At 37.7% G+C, this 26889-nt stretch overlaps 1 protein-coding gene across 1 annotated transcript in view; it reads left to right on the plus strand.

Moving 5' to 3' along the window:
• The first annotated feature begins 947 nt into the window (after nt 1-947).
• LOC116585762 (butyrophilin subfamily 1 member A1-like) overlaps nt 948-26889 on the plus strand; it is a 56765-nt gene continuing 30823 nt past the window's right edge. Inside the window, exon 1 of the mRNA XM_032335023.1 lies at nt 948-1135. Coding sequence (XP_032190914.1) covers nt 1021-1135 — 115 coding nt within the window. The 5' untranslated portion in view covers nt 948-1020. The remainder of the gene's footprint in view (nt 1136-26889) is intronic.

Here is a 26889-nt window from a genome sequence, read left to right on the forward strand (position 1 = left end):
TGGTATTTTCACTTAGAAAAAAGAATATTTATTGTTTACAGCAGATGTTTATTGATATTTCATAATGTCTTTATTTCATATCTTCTTTATGGCTAAAGGTGTTGTGTATATTTCATGTAAGTATTTTAATAACTATGTATACTCTATAGCTACCACAGAGTAACATAAACAATGCCTATTATGTTGTTTGGCCCATTTTTATAGTTAGTGTATTTCTTTTCATTTTTACTATTGATTTGCAATATTTCCTTATATATTATAGCTAAATTATTCAGCACAGCTGATTACATGCTTGCTCCCAAAATGTAGGTTTAGGGAAGGAAATGACTCCTTCTATTAAAACAATTCATTTTTTCACACCATACATTGAATTATTTGGTGAATTATCTTTTTAAATTGAATTATTTTATATAGTAAGAACAAAATAGAAGTTATCAATAAAATAAGAAAACATACACATGGTCAACAGACTCATGAAAAAATGGTCTACATCACTTGCTGACGAAGAAATACAAATCAAAACTTCTATTAAATTGTTCTAATTGTAATAAAGACCTCTACTAAAATTGGAGGACTAGGCAATCTTTCCAACCTCTGTACTTCTGCACAGGAAATTCCATCTACATTGCATAACACAATTTGTGTTTGCTTTGTGCCAAATAAGAAAACTTAATTTTCACTCATTTCATTTTCAAAAGAGTGGTTTTGAATTTTAACTCACAAAACCGATCTTGATGCTAAACTGATGATAGAATCAAAATTCTTTTTTTTTCTTTTCATTATGAAAAGTTTTTATTTTATCCTGTGATCACTAACTCTGCTTTAACAATCTTCCTTATTGGGCCCTTTAATATATAACGGCATGAGTCAGTTTGTTCAAAGTCCAACTTGTACTTTCACTTTCCCATATGTGAGTTTCCTAACAAGCCAGTTTTCTGTTTGAGAATCATGTTCACAGTGTTTAAGAAACTATGTGAATATAAGTGAACCAGATTTCAGGACTGGGACCTATGACAGCTTATGGGAGGGCAGAGGTCTGATATTCCACCCTTGGGACCACCATCTGGGATGCAGCCTCTATGTGTCAAATTCAGGACCCTTCTTCTCTTGGTTCTGCTTCCCTGGCCAGGTGCAGGTGAGTAAGATGAAAGGACAGCTGGGTTTTTCTTTACCCTGGAATTTAACTCAAAAATAATTTTTATATACAGTACATTGTCAGGTCTCTGCTCTTCCTAATACCTGGACTTCCGAATTGTTCTCCTTTCAGTATTTTCCCACCACTGTCTTCATGTTTCCCTTTCCTTTTCTATAATTTTTAGTATAAAATAATATAATTATGCAAAGTTATTTTGTAAACTGTAAATAATAAAAGAAGAATATCTCAAAACATTCTCATTTATTCAGTCTAGTTGATGAAAACACATTTTCTAACCTGAACCAGAAAAGAAAAGTCAATGTGCGTCCTTGGGGAATGCTTTCTGCACACTGCTGTCAGATCCTCAAGTCATAAACTTTGGGATCTCATGGTCATGTTGCACTTAACAAGTTGCATGATCATTGGCAGGGTATTGGATATTCTTGGCTTTAATAAGTTCCCTTTTGTTCACATGAGTGCAGTTGAACTGAGATTGAATATCACTTCAAGTATGGAAATGTTACATGTCCACAGGGATGTAATGAAATTGGTCAAAGGAAAAGACATGCAGGTTAATTGAAAGAAGTATGATATATTCTATTTCTTTGCAAAAATTAAAACTGAAATTTCAATACATTTTTTAATTTATTTTTATTTGTTTTCAGCGTAACAGTATTCATTATTTTTTCACCGCACGCAGTGCTCCATGCAATCCGTGCCCTCTCTAATACCCACCACCTGGTACCTCAACCTCCCACCCTCCGCCCATTCAAAACACTCAGATTGTTTTTCAGAGTCCATAGACTTTCATAGTTCACTTCCCCTTCCAATTTCCCCCAATTCCTATCTCCTTCCTATCTCCCCATGTCGTCCATGCTATTTATTATGCTCCACAATTAAGTGAAACCATTTGATACATGACTCTCTCAGCTTGACTTATTTCATTCAGCATAATCTCTTCCAGTCCCATCCATGTTGCTACAAAAGTTGGGTATTCATCCTTTCTGATGGAGGCATAATACTCCATAGTGTATATGGACCACATCTTCCTTATCTATTTGTCCATTGAAGGGCATCTCGCTTCTCTCCACAGTTTGGCAACCGTGGCCATTGCTGCCATAAACATTGGGGTAAAGATGGCCCTTCTTTTCACGACATTTTTGGGGTAAATACCCAGGAGTGCAATTGCAGGGTCATAGGGAAGGTCTCTTTTTAATTTCTTGAGGAATCTCCACGCTGTTCTCCAAAGAGGCTGCACCAACTTGCATTCCCACCAACAGTGGAAGAGGGTTCCCCTTTCTCCACATCCCCTCCAACACAGGTTGTTTCCTGTCTTGCTAATTTTGGCCATTCTAACTGGTGTAAGGTGATATCTCAATGTGGTTTTAATTTGAATCTCCCTGAGGGCTAGTGATGATGAACATTTTTTCATGTGTCTGATAGCCATTTGTATGTCTTCATTGGAGAAGTGTCTGTTCATATCTTCTGCCTATTTTTGATATGACTGTCTGTTTTGTGTGTGTTGAGTTTGAGGAGTTCTTTATAGATCCTGGATATCAACCTTTTGTCTGTGCTGTCCTTTGCAAATATCTTCTCCCATTCTGTGGATTGCCTCTTTGTTTTGTTGACTGTTTCCTTGGCTGTGCAGAAGCTTTTGATTTAGATGAAGTCCCAAAAGTTCAACTTCGCTTTTGTTTCCTTTGCCTTTGGAGACATATCTTGAAAGAAGTTGCTGTGGCTGATATCGAAGAGATTACTGCCTATGTTCTCCTCTAGGATTCGGATGGATTCCTGTCTCACATTGAGGTCTTTTATACATTTTGAGTTTACTTTTGTGTGAAGTGTAAGAGAATGGTCGAGTTTCATTCTTCTACATATAGCTGCCCATTTTTCCCAACACCATTTATTGAAGAGACTGTCTTTTTTCCACTGTAAATTTTTTTCCTGTTTGGTCGAAGATTATTTGACCATAGAGTTGAGGGTCGATATCTGGGCTTTCTACTCTGTTCCACTGGTTGTGTGTCTGTTCTTATGTCTTGGTGATCACAGCTTTGTAGCAAAGCTTGAAATTAGGTAACGTGATGCCCCCATTTTATTTTTGCTTTTCAACATTTCCTTAGCGATTTGGGGTCTCTTCTGATTCCATACAAATTTTAGGATTATTTGCTACAGCTCCTTGAGAAATACCAGTAGAATTTTAATCGGAATGACATTAAAAGTACAGATTGCTCTAGGAAGTATAGACATTTTAACAATGTTTATTATTCTAATCCAAGAGCATGGAATCGTCTTCCATCTTTTTGTGTCTTTTTCAATTTCTTTCATGAGTGTTCTGTAGTTCCTCATGTACAGATCCTTTACCTCTTTTGTTAGGTTTGTTCCCAGGTATTTTATGTTTCTTGATGTGCTAGTAAATGGAATTGATATTCTAATTTCCCTTTTTGTTTTATCATTGTTAGTGTATAAGAAAGCCACTGATTTCTGTACATTGACTTTGTATCCTGCCATGTTTCTGAATTCCTGTATGAGTTCTAGGAGTTTGAGGGTGGAGTCTTTTGGGTTTTCCATATAAAGAATCATGTCATATTTGAAGAGAGAGAGTTTAACATATTCATTGCCAATGTGGATACATTTTATTTCTCTTTGTTGTCTGATTGCTGTTGCTAGGACTTCTAATACTATGTTCAACAAGAATGGTGAAAGTGGGCATCCTTGTATTGTTCCTGATCTCAACGGGGAGACTACAAGCTTTTTCCCATTGAGGATGATATTTGCTGTGGGTCTTTCCTAGATAGATTTGATGAAGATCAGGAATGTTCCCTCTATCCCTATACTTTGAAGTGTCTTAACCAGGAAGGGATGCTGGATTTTGTCAAATACATTTTCTGCATCAATTGAGAGGACCATGTGGTTCTTCTCTCTTCTCTTATTGATTTGTTCTATCACATTGATTGATTTGCGAATGTTGAACCATCCTTGTAGACCAGGGATGAATCCCACCTGATCATGGTGGATAATCTTTTTAATGTGCTGTTGGATACTGTTGGCTAGGATCTTGTTGAGAATCTTAGCATCCATATTCATCAGTCATATTGGTCTGAAGTTCTCCTTTTTGTTCGGGTCTTTGCCTGGTTTGGGAATCTGGTTAATGCTGGCTTCATAGAAAGAGTCTGGAAGTTTTCCTTCTGCTTCAATTTTTTGAAACAGCTTCACGAGAATCGGTGTTATTTCTTTTTTGAAAGTTTGGTAGAATTCCCCAGGGAATCCAACAGGTCCTGGGCTCTTGTTTTTTTTTTTTTTTAAAGATTTTATTTATTCATTTGACACAGAGAGATCACAAGTAGGCAGAGAGGCAGGCAGAGAGAGAGAGAGGAGGAAGCAGGCTCCCCGTGGAGCAGAGAACCCGATGCGGGACTCGATCCCAGGACCCTGAGATCATGACCCGAGCCAAAGGCAGTGGCTTAACCCACTGAGCCACCCAGGCGCCCCTGGGCTCTTGTTTTTTGTGAGTTTTTAGATCAATGCTTCAATCTTGTTACTAGATATCAGTCTCTTCAGGTTGTTGATTTCTTCCTGGTTCAATTTTGGGAGTTTATAGTTTTCCAGGAATGCATCCATTTCATCTAGGTTGCTAAGCTTATTGGCATATAACTGTTGATAATAACTTCTGATGATTGTGTCTACTTCCTTGGTGTTCGTTGTGATCACTCCCTTTTCATTCATACTTTTATTAATTTGGGCTTTCTCTCTTTTCTTTTGGATTAGTGTGGCCAATGCTTTATCGATCTTATTGATTCTTTCAAAAACCAGCTTCTAGTTTCATTGATATGTTCTTCTGTATCTCTGGTTTCTACCTCATTGATCTCAGCTCTATTCTTGATGATTTCCCTTCTTATGTGTGGAGTTGGTTTGATTTGTTGTTGATTCTCCAGTTTTTTAAGGTGTAGAGACAGCTGGTGTGTTCTGGATTTTTCCATTTTTTTGAGGGAGGCTTGGATGGCTATGTATTTCCCCCTTAGGACTGCCTTTGCTGTATCCCATAAGTTTTGGACCGAAGTTTCTTCGTTCTCATTGGTTTCCATGAATTGTTTAAGTTCTTCTTTGATCTCCTGGTTGATCCAAGCATTCTTAGCAAGGTGGTTTTTAGCTTCCAGGTGTTTGAGTTCCTTCTGAACTTTTCCTTGTGACTGAGCTCCAGTTTCAAAGCATTGTGATCTGAGAATATGCAAGGAATCATCTCAGTCTTTAGGTATCGGTTGAGTCCTGATTTGTGACCCAGTATGTGGTCTATTCTGGAGAAGGTTCCGTGTGCACTTGAGAAGAATGAGTATTCTGTTGTTTTAGGGTGGAATGTTCTGTATATATCTATGAGGTCCATCTGGTCCAATGTGTCATTCAATGCTCTTGTTTCTTTATTGATTTTCTGCTTTGATGATCTGTCTATTTCTGAGAGAGGCACGTTAGGATCTCCTACTATTAGGGTATTCATATCAATATGACTCTTTATCTTGATTAACCGCTTTCTTATGTAATTGGCTGCTCTCATTTGGGGCATAGATATTTACAAGGATTAGATCATCTTGGTGGGTAGTACTTTTAAGAATGATGTAGTGTCCTTCTGTATCTCTGAATACAGTCTTTAGTTTAAAATATAATTTGTCTTATATGAGAATTGCATCCCCGGACTTTTTTTGAGGCCCATTGGCATGAAAGATGCTTCTCCGTCCCTTCACTTTCAGTCTGGGTGTATCTTTAGTTACAACATGGGTCTCTTATAGACAACATATGGATGGGTCCTGTCGTTTTATCCAATCTGCAACCCTGTGCCATTTTATGGGCACATTTAGGCCATTCACATTGAGAGTGGTTATTGATAGATACGTTTTTATTGACATCATGTTATCTTTGAAGTCTCTCTTTCTGTAAATTGTCTCTGTATTTCTCTTCAATGCTATTCTTAGGAGTTTTCCTCTTTTATAGAACCCCCCTTAATATTTCCTGCAGTGTCGGCTTGGTGGTTGCATAGTCTTTTAAGCCTTGCCGGTCTTGAATACTCTTTATCTCTCCATCCATTTTGAATGTCAGTATTGCTGGACAAAGTATTCTTGGCTGCATGTTCTTCTCATTTAGTGCCCTGAGTATATCTTGCCAGCCCTTTCTGGCTTGCCTGGTCTCTGTGGATATGTCTGACGTTATTCTAATGGGCTTTTCTCTGTAAGTAAGGAGCCTCTTTGTCCTAGAGGCTTTCAAGAGATCATACCTACAATTGTAATTCCTCAATTTGACTATCAGGTGTCGTGATTTTTTTTTTTTTTTTGGAATGAATAATCTTGGGTGAAGACTGTTCAGCCTCTAGTACATGAACGCTTGTTCCATTCATGAGATTGGGAAAATTTTCATGAAGAACTTGTTCCCCTATATCTTCTAGACTTCTCTCTTTCTCCTCCCCTTCAGGGATTCCAATAATTCTGATGTTGGAACATTTCACGGCATCATTTATTTCCTTGTTTCTGTTTTCGTGGCTTCTAAGCTGTTTGTTCCTGGCTTCCTTCTCATCCTTTCTCTCTATCTATTTGTCCTCCAGATCACTAATTTTATATTCTGTATCAGTTACCCTAGCTTTGAGAGAATTTAAATTAGATTGGAACTCGTTGAGAACATTGTGAACCTCAACCCTGGTAGCTTTAAGCTCTGCCGTAATATTGTGAACATCATCTCTCATCACTTTCATCTTGGTCCTTATCAGTTTCATTTGGTCATCCATGGCTTTATCCAACCTAGATATTGTTTGGATAATTGTTAGCTTGAATTCTCTTTCTGACATATTGTCTATGTTGATAGCCGTTAACTCTGTTACAGAAGTCTATCATCTATATTTTTCTTCCATTGCACATTCCTCCTCCTAGTGATTTTGGTGAGAGATGACTGAACAGATTTAGCTGGATGTATCTACCGTGGTCCTGTCAAGGTGCACCCTAGAACACTTCTAAGCAATCAGGAATCCCCACTCAAACGAGAGACAAAAGAAAAGAAAAAAAAAGAGAGAGAGAGAGAAAGAGAAAAGAAAGAAAGTGTAGATGTAAGAGAAGGTTCAGCCTAAATGGGTCCTAAGGTAAGATTTATGAGGTATACAAAGAAAAAAAGACAAAGAAAAAGACTGATAAAAGTATATGACAAGAGAAACTATATATATACAAATAAAGGAAGAACCTCATCAAAAAGTATCCCAAGTTTAAGATTTATATGATACCAGGACAAACACAAAAACACAAGAACACTGGTGGAAGAAAAATATGGGAGAGTGGTTATAAATTCTCAGTGTGGGCGAGTTAGTTTGTTTTGATTCTTCCTGGATGTATCTTGATATCTTTGTTGAAGGACTCAACTTTCCTAAGATAAAGGGGGATTAAAAATTGGTTTACCTATAGGGGTAGTATTGATTGGAGAAAGGGGATTACTTTGAAATTTAACTCTATATGAATATTAGATAAAAAATAAAAGGAATAAACTATACTAAACTAAACTAAAATTAAAAAAAAGAAATTTATAAAATAGAAATGCAAAAGAAAAACATAGGTGTATGTATCAAAAAGTTCAGTTTAGAAGGTTATTATGGAATTTGATGTACTAGACAGCTCATGTGATGGTAAATAGGTTAAAAAATTATCTATATATAAAGAAAAAATGAACCAGAATAGTGGGAATGAGTAAAAAAATAAAAGTTTTCCTATGAAGTAGTGGTTGTTCTCTTGTCATCCTTTTTTTTTCTTTCTTTCTTGGTTAGTTTTCTGGGGGAGGGACCTGCCATGTGGGTTGTCAGTCGATATTCCCTGAGTTAAGTCCTCCCACCCTCCTCAAGGAGGTGGGTTCTGAGGAGACTGGTTTTTTTCAGACTTTTTTGGTCTGGCGGTTTTTATGTCTGTTCACTTTTTTTCCCTCTCATCTTGAATGCTTTGATGTTTTTTGTAGTTTTAGAGGAAAACAAATTGCACCATGACCTCCCTCTCAGAGAGAAGCCTCAGGTTGGCTGCAGAGCCCAAATAAGTTCCCCAGTGGCCCTGGCAGAACAGGTTCCAAGTCGCGGTCTCTGGGGACGCAGGATCTTTTGCTTGTACCCAAAGCCATGGCAGTGGCTGCTGTCTGGGCAACTCCAGACCACCAGAGAGGTTCCAAGCAGCGATCACACACTGAGATTTTCCCGCTGGCCCGGGTTGGGAGTGCCTGGTCTTTCTGGGTCTAAGAGCGCCTGGCCTGCGCGCACCAATTTCAGGGGAAGCTGTGCGTCTGGTGCGGGTCTCAGTCTCTGAGAGCGGGGCGCAGGACCAAAAGCACCAGGCTGAGCCTTCACACACCTCTCTTGGGGGAAAGTTTGGTGTACGTGTCTTAGGCTCTGAAACAATGGCACGTATCAAAGGGCGCTGGCTGGGCCTTTGTACCTCTCTCAGGAGAAGATGCAGGGTATGTGCATCTCAGGCTCTATAGCAGGGTTCGCACATTCTGTTGTCCGATGTGGCTCCCATCCCCTCACAGGGGCCGGACCCCACATGTTCTCGGGTGTGCTAGCGGCTTAGGGACCAAGACCTGGTTTCTCTGGCTCAATGCCAGGGGAGACTGTCCTGGGACCAGGGACTTAAGCCCCTGCCTGTCCCTAGCCACCCCGATTCCCACAATCCACCCCCCCCACGATCCTTTGCTCTTTTGGAGTGCCTTCAACCAGTCTCCAAGTTAATGCTGGTCCCCAGATGCAGGGCACTCTCGTTCGTACTGGGGGTATTACTTTCCTACTGGTTGCCTCTGGTGGCTCCCTCCCCCTTTTGTTTATCTTCTGATATCAGTCCAGCCATTCCCACACCGCTTTACCTGCCCACTGGCATCTTCTGCCCCTGTAGAGATCCAGACGTGAATAATTCTGATCTCAGGCTGATTTCATGCGTGATCAGAGTTCTTTGGTAGGTAATCAGCTCACTTTGGGGTACAGGTTGAAAAGTCTCCTCCTCCTACTTCCCCACCATCTGGTCCTCCCTGTTGAAGGGCATTTTTGTATTTTTCCAAACTTTGGCTATTGAGGACATGGCTACTATGAGTATTGGGTGTATGTGCCCCTTTTTTCCCAATACATTTGGATCTTTGGGGTAAATCCCAAGTAGAGAAATTGCAGGGACATAAGACAGCTCTATTTTTAATGTCTTGAGGAACCTCCATAATGTTTTTCAGTGTTTATATATCAGGTTGCATTTCCACCAACAGTGTAAGAAAGTTACACTTTCTCCAAATCCTTGCCTACCCTTGTCCTTCCCTATATCATTATTTTTGTTAATTTTGGCTGATCTAACTAGTGTAAAATGGTATCTCATTGTGACTTTGATTTGAATTTCCCTGATAGCTAATGATTTGAATTTCCCTGATAGCTAATGATGTTGAACCTTTTTTCCTGTGTTAATTGGCCCCTGTATGTCTTCCATCTAGAAGTTTCTTTTCATGTGTTCTGCCCATTTCTCGACTGTTTTGTATGTTTTTTTATTTTTGGGGAGTGTTGAGTTTGATCACTTCCTTATAGATCTTGGATACCAGCCCTTTAAATGAAGTATCATTTGCAAATATATTCTTCCATTCCATGAATTACCTTTCAGTTTTGTTAACTGATTTTTTTTGCTGTGAAAAAGCCTTTTATCTTGATGAAATCCCAAAAGTTCATTTTTGTTTTGTTTCCCTTGTTTCCCTGTAGAAAGCTTATATTTATTAAGTTTAAATGCAGCTTTCCCATTAGTTTTGGAGATTCTTACCCATGTTTGTTTTATTAATATGTACCTTGCTTTTGCCAAACATCCTTTCTATGAATCTCCTTGAATTCAAAACACATTTTGCAAAAGAATAAAAAAAAAGAATAAATGACAAAAATATTTCATAAATGGTTATGGTTAAATATCAATACCTGAGTCTCTTATGATATAATTGAAGAGGAAATGTGACTATTTCTGTGGCACACAATATTCTAATAATTCAAATAATTACCTTTGACCAGGACATATTATAACTACAGAAAATTCAGATTTTTTTAAAAGAGTTACAGTATTTTCCCATAAAATGCAACCAAAGTTTATCACTATTGTTCTGATAATGCTGTCCAAAAAATTCAGATACAAAATAAACAAACATAATTAGTAAAAAGCACTTTACCTGGGGGCACCAGGGTGGCTCAGTCGGTTAAGTGTCTGCCTTAAGCTCAGGTCATGACCCTGGGGTCCTAAAATTGAGTCCCACATTCTCCCTCTCCACCTCACTCATGTGCTCTCTCTCATTATCTCTGTCATTCTCTCAAATAAATATATAAAAATATTAAAAAAAAATACTTCACCTACCATGTAATCTTGTAAAGTTTGTTAAAAATCTCAGAATGTTTAAAGCACATGCTTAGGGGCGCCTGGGTAGCTCAGTGGGTTAAAGCCGCTGCCTTTGGCTCAGGTCATGACCCCAGGGTTCTGGGATCGAGCCCCACATTGGGCTCTCTGCTCCACAGGGAGCCTGCTTCCTCCCCTCTCTCTCTCTGCCTGCCTCTCTGCCTACTTCTGATTTCTCTCTCTGTCCAATAAATAAAATCTTTTCTAAAAAATTTAAAACACATGTTTAAAAACTATTACATTATTATAAATCTAATATTTATACTTAACGAAGGTGACAATAAGAGATTATATAGGAAAACTTATAATTGTTAACAGCACTTAGCTCCTTCGACATAGCAGTTTGTATTTATTTATTTATTTGTTTATTAATTTATTTATGTAGGCTTTATACCCAATATGGGACTTGAATTCACAACCCGGAGATCAAGAATTGTATGTTTTACAACTGACCCAGCTTGGTGCTCTGAGGAGTTTTATTTCTCTTTAGTAATAAAAGACCTGATAAAGAGGAGACATCGGAGCCTTCCCCCACCCTGGTATAGATAAAGAAAGAAAAAAGAAACCACAAAGGAACAAGAAAAAAAAAGAGAGATGTTTTACTGGGTAGAAAAAGAAAAATTAAAGTTTTCTTTACATTTTCTTATCTAGAGCAGACTAGTGATTGAAAGAAATATTTTTTTTTGTAAATGGTGAAAAGCAGAATGTTAGTCTTATACCAATGTGCATTAAAATCCATCCATTGAAACCAAACTCTTAAGCACAGATAACAATGTTTTCTAAAGTTTTGCTTTACAAAACTTATACAGCCTTCCTTTCTTTTTCTTTTTGTCTTTCAGAGTGATATTGTAGGACGTTTTATTGAAAGTTCTTCAGTTAAGATTGAACAGTTTGCGTGTGTCTGTGTGGTGCTCCACAATTAATATATTGCACATAGTTTTCTTTTTCACTCAAAATTTATCTGAAGTATTTTCTCACCAAAGAAACAGTCTCATTTGAGGGCAAGATTACTGTTTTAAAATATCACCCTTCAACAATGTATTCTTATTTGGAAAAGACTTTATTATCTAATGAATTCAATCTAATTGATCATTTAACTTAGCAAAACTTCAAAGATTCGGAATACCAAATATTTGGAAATCTATTAAGTTATATATATATATACATATATATATATAACTATATATATATATAGTTATATATATATGTATATATATTTCATTTATTTAACCTACTTGTTTTTTTATCTATTATCCATGAAAATTTTGAGACAGACAAAATTAACCATTATTCTCATTTATCATCTTAATGAAAACTTGCAATATAGTCCCATGAGCTTGTTTGATCTTTAGCAAAATTTGGCAGAATATAAGTTTTGTATTTAATGTTTATAACTCTAAAGACATGTCTACCTTAATTAAGCTAACAATCTTAAATTAATTAAAGTACAAACATGTTGCACCTGGGTCCACTTAAATGTTAATCAATTTGTTCCCAAGTATTGGTTTTTACCTGGCATACCTATCAGTTTTTACATGGAAGTTTATGTCTAAAGGAACCCTTGGGACACAACAACTTAAGTATTTCCTCCAGGTGAACATCATAAAGAGGTGGCCCAATTACTTTGGGTGCTCTTTATTCCTTGATAAAAAGCATATTAGGAGCAGCCAATGACATTGGAGGCATGGAATATGGTATAGGGGATAATTATGAAAGCTTCACACATAATGGTGCAGAAACAGGAAGGGAACATGGAGGCAAAAGTTGTGAGGTACCACCAGTAAGCCTGTAGGTGGATGAAAGTCCCTGAGGGTTAAGGAGGTGGACTCTGTGTCTTAAAGCTGGTCAGCTCAAACAAAGGAACAGACACACATTTTATCTCAACAGCAACAACAACAACAACAACAACAACAACAACAAAACTGAATATTGGAAGCCCATATTGGGCTGAGAAGATAGGAAACCTCCCTGGAACAAAAGGAGTTTCAGCAGCTGCTTGGAAATAGTTCTTAAGGTCCCTGTCTTGAGGTAGATTAACCAGATATTTGACTCTATTTAACATGGCCATTAAATCTAGAAATGAACAAGGGAGAAAAACCCAAATACAACAAGAGTCAGGTAACATTCATTCACTTCTCTCAAAACATATTCAATACCTGGCACATAAAAGAAGAAGCAAACAAAGAGGAGATAAGTGATTCAGGAAGATAGAGGGAGGCAGGTACAGTATCTTGGCAGCAACCACTTTACAAGAAATACAAGGTGGGGACACATAGAAAACATGACAAATCACAGGTGACATGGTGGATAAACAGAACTAGAAGTGTTGATGCACCTGAACTGATGGTGGCTTGAGAGGTAGATTGTAAGGAGAGCAGTCTCTTTAGGCCACCTCAAGTAGGATGGGCAGATCAGCATTTTGGTACTGGACCAATTGTTCCTGACCATATGGGATTTTGGTCGATTTCCCCTGCCATCTACAAAAATAGTCTACCTTATAAACAGTATTTAAATTTAAAAACCCTCTAATTGGCCACGTTTAATCATCCTCTAGAGTACACTGAAGCTAGGCATTGTTCTTTAAGTCCTACTGTCCAAATTGACTCCAGTGTGTTAGGAGACAGCCCCAAAGGGATTCATTTGGGACAGAGTGAATTGATCCTATAGTCAATCCCTGCAAAATAAGGACATTACACTAAAAACCTAGGAGTCCTTTACCAAAATACTCCTCAGCTTCCAAATGGCATCACATCAAGAGTATTGATGAAGAGTCCTGTGGTTTAGAGAGCTGGTAGGCACCCCTCTTGAGCACTGTGACACCTTTGTTTTTGCCTGAGAAGGAATATCAATTTCCCTTCACTTCCCTATTGCATCCTAGGCTACAACATTTGCTGGTGAATGGAATGACTTCCCAAATATTGGAGCATTTTTTTTATTTTGAGGGAGTCAATATATTTGCTAACTAATAAAGATACTATTTATGAGCCTCAGTGGGTAATGGTCCTGTTTTTTAATTATATTTAAATTATTTTCAGCATAACAGTATTCATTATTTTTGCACCACACCCAGTGCTCAATGCAATCCATGCCCTCTATAATAACCACCACCTGGTAAGACCAACCACCCACCGCCGCCCCTTCAAAACCCTCAGATTGTTTTTCTGAGTCCATAGTCTCTCATGGTTCACCTCCCCTTCCAATTTCCCCCAACTCCCTTCTCCTCTCTAACTCCCCATGTCCTCCATGCTATTTGTTATGCTCCACAAATAAGTGAAACCATATGATAATTGACTCTCTCTGCTTGACTTATTTCACTCAGCATAATCTCTTCCAGTCCTGTCCATGTTGCTACAAATGTTGGGTATTCATCCTTTCCGATGGAGGCATAGTACTCCATAGTGTATATGGACCACATCTTCCTTATCCATTCGTCCGTTGAAGGGCTTCTTGGTTCTTTCTACAGTTTGGTGATGATGGCCATTGCTGCTATAAACATTGGGGTAAAGATGGCCCTTCTTTTCACTACATCTGTATCTTTGGGGTAAATACACAGGAGTGCAATAGCAGGGTTGTAGGGAAGCTCTATTTTTAATTTATTGAGGAATCTCCACACTGTTCTCCAAAGAGGCTGTACCAACTTGCATTCCCACCAACAGTGGAAGAGGGTTCCCCTTTCCCCACATCCTCTCCAACACAGGTTGTTTCCTGTCTTGCTAATTTTGGCCATTCTAACTGGTGTAAGGTGATATCTCAATGTGGTTTTAATTTGAATCTCCCTGATGGCTAGTGATGATGAACATTTTTTCATGTGTCTGATAGCCATTTGTATGTCTTCATTGGAGAAGTGTCTGTTCATATCTTCTGCCCATTTTTTGATATGATTATCTGTTTTGTGTGTGTTGAGTTTGAGGAGTTCATTATAGATCCTGGATATCAACCTTTTGTCTGTACTGTCCTTTGCAAATATCTTCTCCCATTCCGTGGGTTGCCTCTTTGTTTTCTTGACTGTTTCCTTTGCTGTGCAGAAGTTTTTGACTTTGATGAAGTCCCAAAAGTTTATTTTCGCTTTTGTTTCCTTTGCCTTTGGAGACATATCTTGAAAGAAGTTGATGTGGCTGATATTGAAGAGATTAATGGTCCTGGTTTTTGTGAAGGAGGAGCATCAATTTTATACTATAGTACACATCATATTTCTAAGCTGGAAGTACTTTTTTTAAAAATTTGTATTTCTTTTCAGCATAACAGTATTCATTGTTTTTGCACCACACCCAGTGCTCCATGCAATCCGTGCCCTCTCTAATACCCACCACCTGGTTCCCCCAACCTCCCACCCCCCACCCCTTCAGAACCCTCAGGTTGTTTTTCAGAGTCCATAGTCTCTCATGGTTCACTTACCCTTCCAATTTACCTCAACTCCTTTCTCCTCTCCATCTCCCCTTGTCCTCCATGCCTTTTGTTATGCTACACAAATAAGTGAAACCATAAGATAATTGACTCTCTCTGCTTGATGTATTTCACTCAGTATAATCTCTTCCAGTCCCATCCATGTTGATACAAAAGTTGGCTATTCATCCTTTCTGATGGAGGCATAATATCCCATTATTCTTTTTGATGTAATTGCAAATGCAATTGTTTTTTGTTTGCTCTTTGTTTATTTTTCATCTGAGGTCTCAGTACCATTATGTATAAACACACCAGGTTTTTTTTACAGAAAACTTTGTATCCTAAAAATTTATCATCTATGCATTAGTTCTAATAGTTTCTTGGTGCCGTCTGGAAGATTTTGCATATATAATATTTTGTCATCTGCAAATAGTGACAGTTTTGCATTATCTTTTATAATATGGATGCCTTTTTTATTTCTTCTTCATGCTCAGTTCCTCAACTGAAACCTCTAATAAAATGTTGAATAAAAGTGGCAACTCTGGGGAATATGGTCATGTTCTTGTCTCAGGAAATGCTTGTAGATTTCATGTTAAGTACAATGTTATTGTGGGGCTTCCATAAATGGACTTTATGGTGTTGAGGTACATTACATATATGTCTGCTTTTTGAGATTTTTTATCATGAATGAATGTTGAATTTTGCCAAATGTGATTTTTTTATATCCAATAAATTTTCACATGATTTTTTATCATCAATTTATTAACATGTTAACAATTTATTAACATGTATTACCTTGTTTGATTTGTTGATGTTATCATCATTGAGTCATGGAAATAAAACCAACTTGATTAGGATGTATAATCCTTTTTAGATATTGTTCAATTTATTTTGATAATTTTCAGGGATTTTTACATTTATGTGTTTATTAGGGATATTGGCCTCTAATTTTGTTTTCTCTCTTGAGATCCATGTCTGATATTGGTATAATGGGAATGCTTTTCTCATGAAATGAATTTAGAAGTATTTTGACCTTTCTTGCTCTTTGGAAGGCTTTGAGAAATATTATTGTAAATTCTTCTTTAATTTTTGGAAGAATTCACCAATGAAGCGATCTGGTCCTACAATTTTGTTTGTTGAAAGTTTCATTTATTGCTGATTTAATTTCTTTGCTGTTAAACACTGCATTCAGATTTTCTATTTGTGTGTGTGTGTCTTTTGTTTTGTTTTGTTTTGTTTTGTTTTGTTTTAATTAATTAATTCATTAATTTTTTCAGCATAACAGTATTCATGGTTTTTGCACCACACCCAGTGCTCCACGCAATCCGTGCCCTCCCCAATAGCCACCATCTGGTTCCCCCAACATCCCACATCCCGCATCTTGAAAACCCTCAGATTGTTTTTCAGAGTCTAGAGTTTCTCATGGTTCACCTCCCCTTCCAATTTCCCCCAACTCCCTTCTCCTCTCCATTTCCCCTTGTACTCCATGCTATTTGATATGCTCCACAAATAAGTGAAACCATATGATAATTGGCTCTCTCTGCTTGACTTATTTCACTCAGGATAATATCTTCCAGTCCCGTCCATGTTGCTATGAAAGTTAGGTATTCGTCCTTTCTGATGGAGGCATAGTACTCCATAGTGTATATGGACCACATCTTCCTTATCCATTCATCCGTTAAAGGGCATCTTGGTTCTTTCCACAGTTTGGTAACCATGGCCATTACTGCTATAAACATTGGGGTACAGATGGCCCTCCTTTTCACTACAACTGTATCTTCGGGGTATATACCCTAGACTGCAATGGCAGGGTCATAGGGAATCTTTATTTTTAATTTCTTGAGGAATTTCCACACTGTTCTCCAAAGTGGCTGCACCAACTTGCATTCCCACCAACAGTGGAAGAGTGTTCCCCTTTCTCTACATCTTCTCCAACACACGTAGTTTTCTTTCTAATTTTGGCCATTCTAACTGGTGTAAGGTGGTATCTCAATGTGGTTTTAATTTGCAACTTGCTGATGGCTAGTGATGATGAACATTTTTCATGTGTCTGACAGTCATTTTATGTCTTTATTGGAGAAGTGTCTGTTCATATCTTAGCCCCCTTTTTTTTTGATAAGATTGTCATTTTTTGTGTGTTGAGTTTGAGAGTTCTTTATAGATCCTGGATATCATCCTTTTGTCTGTGCTGTCATTAACAAATATCTTCTCCCATTCTGTGGGTTGTCTCATTGTTTTGTTGACTGTTTCCTTTGCTGTGCAGAAGCTTTTAATCCTGATGAAGTCCCAAAAGGTCATCTTCACTTTTGTTTCCTTTGCCTTTGGAGACATATCTTGAAAGAAGTTGCTGTGGATGATATCGAAGAGGTTACTGCCTATGTTCTCCTCTAGGATTCTGATGGATTCCTGTTTCACATTGAGGTTTTTTATCCATTTTGAGTTTATCTCTGTGTATGGTGTAAGAGAATGGTCAAGTTTCATTCTTCTTCATAGAGCTGTACAGTTTTTCCAGCACCATATATTGAAGAGACTGTCTTTTTTCCACTGTATATTTTTTTTCATGTTTTGTCAAAGATTATTTGACCATAGAGTTGAGGGTTTATACCTGGGCTCTCTACTGTGTTCCACTGGTCTATGTATCTGTTTTTATACCAGTACCATGCTGTCTTGGTGATCACAGCTTTGTAGTAAAGCTTGAAATCTGGTAACGTGATGCACCCAGTTTTATTTTTGTTTTCAACATTTCCTTAGCGATTCGGGGTCTCTTCTGATTCCATACAAATTTTTCGATTATTTGCTCCAAGTCTTTGAAAACTAATGGTGTAATTTTGATCAGAATGGTATTAAAAGTATAGATTGCTCTAGGCAGTAGAGACATTTTAAAAATGTTTATTCTTCTGAACCAAGAGCATGGAATGGTCTTCCATCTTTTTGTGTCTTCTTCAATTTCCTTGATAAGTGTTCTGTAGTTCCTCAAGTACAGTTCCTGTACCTCTTTGGTTAGGTTACTCCAAAGTATCTTATGATTCTTGGTGCTATAATAAATCGAATCGATTCTCTAATTTCTTTTTCTGTATTTTCATTGTTAGTGTATAAGAAAGCCACTGATTTCTGTACATTGACTTTGTATCCTGCGACATTGCTGAATTGCTGTATGAGTTCTAGGAGTTTGGGGGTGGAGTCTTTTGGGTTTTCCATATAAAGAATCATGTCATCTGCAAAGAGAGAGAGTTTGACATCTTCATTGCCAATTTGGATACCTTTTATTTCTCTTTGTTGTCTGATTGCTATTGCTAGGACTTCTAATCCTATGTTGAAAAAGAGTGGTGAGAGTGGACATCTTTGTCATGTTCCTGATTTCAATGGGAAGGCTCTGAGCTTTTTCCCATTGAGGATGATATTTGCTGTGGGTCTGTTATACACAGATTTGATGAAGTTCTGGAATGTTCTTTCTATCCCTATACTTTGAAGCGTTTTAATCAGGAACGGATGCTGGATTTTGTCAAATGTTTTTTCTGCATCAATTGAGAGGACCATGTGGTTCTTCTATCGTCTCTTATTGATTTGTTGTATCACATTGATTGATTTGCGAATGTTGAACCATCCTTTCAGCCCAAGAATGAATCCCACCTGGTCATGGTGGATAATTTTTTTAATGTGCTGTTGGATCCTTTTGCTTGGATCTCGTTGAGAATTTCAGACCAGTCATCAGAGATACTGGTCTGAAATTCTCCTTTTTGGTAGGGTCTTTGTCTGGTTTGTGGATCAGGGTAAGGCTGGCTTCATAGAAAGAGTCTGGACGGTTTCCTTCTGATTCAATTTTTTAAACAGCTTCAGGAGTAGATATATTATTTCTTCTTTGAAAGTTTGGTAGAATTCCCCAGGGAATCTGTCAGGTCTTGGGCTCTTGGGAGGTTTTTGATCACTGCTTCAATCTCGTTACTAGATATTGGTCTCGTCAGGTTATCAGTTTCTTCCTGGTTCAATTTGGGCAGTTTATAGTTTTCCAGAAATGCATTCATTTCATCTAGGTTGCTAAGCTTATTGGCATATAACTGTTGATAATAACTTCTGATGATCGTTTCTACTTCCTTGATGCTGGTTGTGATATCTCCTTTTTCATTAATAATTTTATGAATTTGGGCTTTCTCTCTTTTCTTTTGGGTTCGTTTTAACAATGGTTTATTGATCTTATTGATTTTTTCAAAAAAACAACTTCTAGTTTCATTGATACGTTATAATGTATTTCTAGTTTCTACCTCATTGATCTCTGCTCTAATCTTGATTATTTACCTTCTTATGTATGGAGTTGGTTTGATTTTTCAGTTTTTTTGAGGGAGGCTTGGATGGCTATGTATTTCCCCCTTAGGACCACCTAGGCTGTATCCCATTGTTTGGAACCTAACTGTTTTCATTCTCATTGGTTTCCATGTATTGTTTCAGCTCTTCTTTGACCTCCTGGTTGATCCAAGCATTCCTAAGCCAGGGGGTCTTTATCTTCTAGGTGTTTGAGTTCCTTGGGAACTTTTCCTTGTGATTGAGCTCCAGTTTCAAAGTATTGTGATCTGAGAATATGCAGGGAGTCATCTCAGTATTTTGGTATCAGTTGAGTCCTGTTTTGTGACTCAATATGTGGTCTAATCTGGAGAAGATTCCATGTGCACTTGAGAAGAATGAGTATTCTGCTGTTTTAGGGTGGAATGATCTGCATATATCTATGAGGTCCGTCTGGTCCAATGTGTCCTTCAATGCTCTTTTTTCTTTATTGATTTTCTGCTTCAATGATCTATTTCTGAGAGAGGCATGTTAAGATCTTTTAATATTAATGTATTCATATCAATATGACTCTTTATCTTGATTAACAGTCTTCTTATGTAATTGTATGCTCCCATATGGGGGGCATAGATAATTACAATTGTTAGATCATCTTGGTGGATAGTCCCTTTAAGAATGATGTAGTGTCCTTCTGTATCTCTGACTACAGACTTTAGTTTAAAATGTAAATTTATCTGATATGAGAGTAGCTACCTCGGTTTTCTTTTGAGGCCCATTGGCATGAAAGATGCTTCTCCATCTCTTCACTTTCAGTCTGGGTGTATCTTTAGGTTCAAACTTGGTCTCTTATAGACAACATATGGATGGGTCCTGTCGTTTTATCCAATATTCAATCCTTTGCCATTTTATGGTGCATTTAGGCCATTCACATTGAGAGTGATTATTGATTGATACATTTTTATTGACATCATGTTACCTTTGAAGTCTTTCTTTCTGTAGACTGCCTCTATATTTTTGTTCAATGCTATTCTTGGGATTTTTCATCTTTTATAGTACCCCCCTTAATATCTCCTGCAGTGTTGACTTGGTGATTCCATAGTCTCTTAAGCCTTGCCGTTCTTGGAAACTCTTTATGTCTCCATCGATTTTGAATGTCAGTCTTGTTGGATAAATTATTCTTGGCTGTATGTTCTTCTTATTTAGTGCCCTGAATATATCTTGCCAACCCTTTATGGCGTGCCAGGTCTCTGTGGATAGGTCTGACGTTATTCTGATGGGGTTTCCTCTGTAAGTAAGGAGCCTCTTTGTCCTAGCGGCTTTCAAGAATTTATAGATACATTTATGATTCCTCAATTTGACTATCAGGTGCCTTGATGTTTTTCTGGAATATATAATCTTGGGTGGAGACCGTTCAGCCTCTAGTACATGAAAACGGGTTCCATTCGCAAGATTAGGAAAATTTTCATGAAGAACTTGTTCCACTGTATCTTCTAGACTTCTTTCTTTCTCCTCCCCTTCAGGGATTCCAATAATTCTGATGTTGGAACATTTATTTCGTGGCATCATTTATTTCTCTTATTTTGTTTTTTGTGGCTTCTAAGCTGTTTGTTCCAGGTTTCTTCCTGATCCTTTCTGTTTGCCCATCTAGATCACTAATTCTTTCTTCTGTGTGAGTTACCCTAGCTTTGAGAGATTTTAGATTAGATTGGAACTCATTGAGAGTATTGTGAACATCATCCCTGGTAGCTTTCAGCTCTGCCCTAACATTGTGAACATCATGTCTGGTCACTTTCAGTTTGGCCCTAATCAACTATGTTTGGTCATCCATGGCTTTCTCCAACCTAGCTATTGCCTGGATAAATGTTACCCTGAATTCTCTTTCCGACATATTGTCTATGTTGGTAGCTGTTAGCTCTGTTGTAGAAGGCCCAACCTCTGTATTTTTCTTCTGTTGGGCATTCCTCCTCCTAGTCACTTTGGTGAGAGATGACTGAACAAATGTAGCTGGATATATCGACCATCGCGCAGTCAAGGTGCAACCTGGAACGCCTCTGAGCAATCAGGGTTCCCCACTCAAACGAGAAAAAAAAAAAAAAGAAAAAAAGAGAGAGAGAGAGGAATACAGGAATAAAAGGGAAGATAAAAGAGAAGGTTCAGCCCAAATGGGCTCCAAGGTAAGATTGATGAGGTATACAGACAGAAACAGACAAACAAAAAGACTGATAAAAGTATATGACACAGAAAAATATATATATGCAAAGAAAGGAAGAAACTCATCAAAATGAACCCCGAGTATAAGATTTCTATACTATCAGGACAAAAACAAAAATACAGAAACACTGGGGGAAGAAGAAGATGGGAGAGTGGTTATAAATTCTCAGTGTCAGTGAGAAAAATGGTTTTAATTCTTCTTGGATGTATCTTGATATTTTTGTAAAAGGACAACTTTCCTAAGATAAAGGGGGATTAAAAATTGGTTTTCTAATAGGGGTAGCATTGATTGAGGACAGGGGATTACCTTGAAGTTTAACTCTATATGAATTTTGGAAAATACAATAAAGAAGGAATAAACTAGACTAAACTAAACTAAATTTAGAAAAAAAATTTAAAAAAATAAAAATGCAAAAGAAAAACACAGGTATATGTATCAAAAATTTCAGATTAGAAGGTTATTATGTAATTTGATGTACTGGACATCCCACTGTAATGGTAAATAGGTTAAAAATTATCTGTATTTAAAAAATACGAGTCAGAATAGTGGGAACGAGTTAAAAATAAAAGTTGTCCTATGAAATAGTGGTAGTTGTTCTCTTGTCTTTTTTTTTTTTTTTCCTGGTTGGTTTTCTGGAGAAGGGGCCTGCCACATGGGTTTTCAGTCAATGATGTTCCCTGAGTTAAGTCCTCCCGCCCCCCTTAAGGGGGTGGGCTCTGAGGAAACATGTTTTATCAGGCTTTTGTTCTCTGGAGGTTTTTATATTTGTTCACTTTTTTTTTTCTTTTGCCTTGACTGCTTTTGATGTTTTTTGTTGGTTTAGAGGAAAGCAAACTGCACCCTGACCTCCCTCTCAGAGAGAAGCCTCAGTCTGGGACCCTGTGGGTGTTACAGAGTGCATATAAATTCCCCCTTGGCTGCTGGCAGAGCAGGTTCTGAGTCGCGGTCACTGGGGGCGAAGGGTCTTCTGCTTGTACCCAAAACCATGGCAGTGGTGGCTGTCTCAGCAGCTCCAGACTCCCACAGTGGTTCCAAGCAGCAATTGCACACTGAGATTTTCCCACTGGTCCGGGCTGGGAATGCCTGGTCGTTCTGGGTCTAGGAGCGCCTGGCTTGCATGCACATCTCTCAGGGGAGGCTGTGGGTGCTGCGAGCATCTCAGGCTCTGAAAGCCTGGCGTGGTCCGAAAGCACCAGGCTGGGCCTTCATGCACCTGTCTCAGAGGAGGGTGAGGGGCATGCGCATCTCAGGCTCTGTAGCAGGGCTTGGCACTTTGCAGGCTGATGAGGCTCCCAGCCCCTCTTAGGAGCCGGATCCCAGGCATTCTCTGGCATGCTGGTGGCTCAGGGAGCAAGACCTGGTTTCTCTGTCGCACTCTCTCTGGCTCTCTCTCTGGCTCAGCACCAGTGGAGGCTTTCCTGGGACCCGGGACTTAAGGCCCTGTCTCTAGCTGTCCCAATTCCCACAATTTCCCCCCCACACACACACCCTGCTATCCTTTGCTCTTTCGCAGTGCTTTCAACCAGTCTCCAATTTAATGCTGGTACCCTGATGCAGGGCACTCTCGTATTAGGGGTATTACTTTCCAATCAGCCACCTCTGGTGGCTCCCTCCCCCTTTTGTTTATCTTCTGATATAAGTCTGGCGTTCCCATTCCACTTTAACTGCTCATTGGCGTCTTCTGCCCCTGTAGTGATCCAGACATGTAAAATTCTGATCTCAGGCTGATTTCATGGGTGATCGGAGTTCTTTGGTAGGTAATAAGCTCACTTTAGAGTACAGGTTTAAAAGGCGCCTCCTCCTACTTCTCCGCCATCTTGTCTCCCCAGATTTTCTAGTTATTTAATTATTTAGTCTCAATATTTTTCTAACATTGTTCCTTTCTTCTAAATTTTCCAATGTGTTGATGTATAATTGATTATAGTGGATATTGTTATCCTTGGTATCTCTATGGTAAGAGTTGTAACATCTAGCTCTTTATTTCTTGTTTTATTCATTTGAATTCACTTTTTTTTAAGTGAGATGAGCTAAAGATTTGTCAACTTCAATTGCCTTTTAAAGAATCAAATCTTATCTTTACTGATCTTTTCTATTGTCTTTTTAGTTTCTATTATATTTAATTCTGGTTTGATCTTTGCCGTTTCCTTCTTAACACATGCTTTGGGCTCCTTTAATTCTTTTTCTAGTTCTTTAAGTGTAAATTAAGGATTTTTAGGTTTTCCCAGACTTTTTGATTATGCACTTATTGCTATGAACATGTGTTTGATCCATAGTGAAATCTATATTCAATAATTGCACTAATAGTGAAATATCTGTGCAAAATAAAGTGCAACTGGTGTAAAGGTAAAGTCTGCCTTTCTTCCAGAGTATGTGAGTTTGATTAAATGTAAGACTAATAGCCACAGCACTGTGTATTTAAATAGTTTTTGAAGCATCTTTTCATGATTTAATCTTCTGTTTCATTTTTCCAGATTTTCAAAGTAACATGAGGAAGGGGATACCTGGGTGGCTCAGTCAGCTTAGTGTCTGAATCTTAATTTCAATAAAGGTTATGCCTTCAAGGTCATGAGATAGATCCCAACCCTATGCTCCATCCTCAGCGTGTAGTCTGTTTGGGATTTTCACTCCCTCTGCCTCTCCCGCCTGTGCTGTCTCACTTGATCTCAAATTAATACATAAAATATTTTTTTAAGTAACATTATTTTTTATTTATTTTCAACATAACAGAATTCATTGATTTTGCACTACACCCAGCGCTCCATGCAACCTATAATACTCACCACCAGCTCCCCCAACCTCCCACCGCCCACCCCTTCAAACCCCTCAGATTGTTTTTCAGAGTCCATAGTCTCTCATGGTTTACCTCCCCTTCCAATTTCCCTCAAGTCCCATCTCCTCTCCATCTCCCTATGTCCTCCATGTTATTTTTTATGCTCCACAAATAAGTGAAACCATATGATAATTGACTCTCTCTGCTTGATTTATTTCACTCAGCATAATCTCTTCCAGTCCCGTCCATGTTGCTACAAAAGTTGGGTATTCATCCTTTCTGATGGAGGCATAATAGTACATAGTGTATATGGACCACATCTTCCTTATCCATTTGTCCATTGAAGGGCATCTCACTTCTCTCCACAGTTTGACGACTGTGGCCATTGCTGCTATAAACATTGGGTTGCAGACGGCCCTTCTTTTTGCTACATCTGTATCTTCGTGGTAAATAACCAGTAGTTCAATTGCAGAGTTATAGGGAAGCTCTATTTTTAATTTCTTGAGGAATTTCCACACTGTTCTCCAAAGTGGCTGCACCAACTTGCATTCCCACCAACAGTGGAAGAGTGTTCCCCTTTCTCCACTTCCCCTCCAACATATGTTGTTTCCTCTCTTGCTAATTTTGGCCATTCTAACTGGTGTAAGGTGGTATCTCAATGTGGTTTTAATTTGAATCTCCCTGATGACTAGTGATGATGAACATTTTTTCATGTGTCTGATAGCCATTTGTATGTCTTCATTGGAGAAATGTCTGTTCATATCTTCTGCCCATTTTTGGATATGATTATCTGTTTTGTTTGTGTTGAGTTTGAGAAGTTCTTAATAGATCCTGAATCTCAACCTTTTGTCTGTACTTTTATTAGCAAATATCTTCTCCCATTCCGTGGGTTGCCTCTTTGTTTTTTTGACTGTTTCCTTGGCTGTGCAGAAGCTTTTGATCTTGATGAAGTCCAAAAAGTTCATCTTCACTTTTGTTTCCTTTGCCTTTGGAGACATATCTTGAAAGAAGTTGCTGTGGCTGATATCGAGGAGATTACTGCCTATGTTCTCCTCTAGGATTCTGATTGATTCCTGTCTCATTTAATGGTACTTGGTATCTTCTACATAATGTGACTTAATTACAAAGTCTCTTTGTATGATATAGATTGTTCATTCTTTAAGTAAAGGTTAAATAATGTTATCTTAGAAAAGTTATGTTTAAGTCATATTATAAAAACTAGATAAGCAATCTGGTACATTAAACAAAAATCACATTTGCATAAAAATATCTTTTTAAGTTTTATATAGCATCATAAGAACTACTACTATAAAATGTGGTTGACAGAAGTCAATTATTCCTCTTAGAGCTACTCTTGCTGTAACCCCTGTGTTTTGGTATGTTTTCATTAGCCTCACAGTACTTTTCTTTTAATTTCTCTTTTGATTTCATTCTCTAACTATTGATTTTTCAGTAACATGTTGTTTAATCTTCACATATTGGTAAATTTTCTTTTTTTTTCTTCTTGTAATTAGCTATGATTTTTATACCATTGAAGTTTGAAAACATGTTTGATAAGTTTCAAATCTTCTTAAACTTATCAAGTATTTTTTTGTGTGTTTATGCAGCACAATAAATCTTGGAACACTAAAAAAATAAAATTAAATTTAAAAAAGACTACTTAAAAAAAGGAATTTTTTTAACCTAACATATGCTCCATTTCAGATAATTTCCTATGTGCATTCAAGAACACTGTGTATTCTGTTGCTTTTCTAAGAAATGCTCTGTATATATCCATTAAGTCCTTCCAGTCTCAAGTGTCATTTAAGGCTAATGGTCCCTTATTGATTTTCTGTTTCGATTATCTATTCAAAGATGAATTTGCAGTATTGATGTCCTCTGCTATTACTGCATGCTGTATATTTCTTTCATTTTCTGCTAATATTTTCTGTATATATCAGGTAGTCTTATATTAAGGATGTAAAAATTAAAAATATTATATTGTCTTATTACTTTGAGCTATTAATCATTATATAATAACATGTTTGTTTCTTATTGCAGTATTGTCTTAAAGTAATGTTTTTGTTTGTTTTGTTTTCTTTAGATACCATTGCAACACCTCCCCCAACATTCTTTCGATTTCTATTTTTATGGAGTATATTTTCCCTTTAATCTTTTTCCCCCCTTTTCAGTATTGACTATGGGGTGGATGGACTGTTGTGAACCATTTAAGAACTATTTATCAGTTTCCTATAGGCTAGGGGTCTTGTGGATGCACACGCCATTGGATCCCAAATATAGATGTTTTTGAGGGCTTATCCCTCAGGTATAGTTTTTAATATTTGGGTGGCCAGATGTAAAGTTCACATCATTTGCTCATTAAGCAAAAGTTTATCATTGTAAGTTCCCTCCCAATTATGGCTTATTATTCTGGTTGTGGGGTTTATAGGGAGATTATGTCTCAGCCTCACCTTTTTACTTCAGTGTGGATTTTTTCCTCACTCACTTGATATGTAGGAGCTGCTCAGTTATTTTTTCCCTAGAGAATATTCTTCAATGCATAGCTGTAGACTCATTTTTTCTTCTATGGGGAGTGACTTTAACATTCGCCTACATCACTATCTTAAACTAAAACCCTCTAAACTAGTATTTTCCTTTAATTCTGTTTAGTTTAACATGACTATTCTTCTAAAACTGGGCCTAGAAAAATTTTTCTGTGGCCCTACGAAGCTTGCTC

This window comes from Mustela erminea, chromosome 3, assembly GCF_009829155.1.
Source record: "Mustela erminea isolate mMusErm1 chromosome 3, mMusErm1.Pri, whole genome shotgun sequence".
Taxonomy (NCBI): Eukaryota; Metazoa; Chordata; class Mammalia; order Carnivora; family Mustelidae; genus Mustela; species Mustela erminea.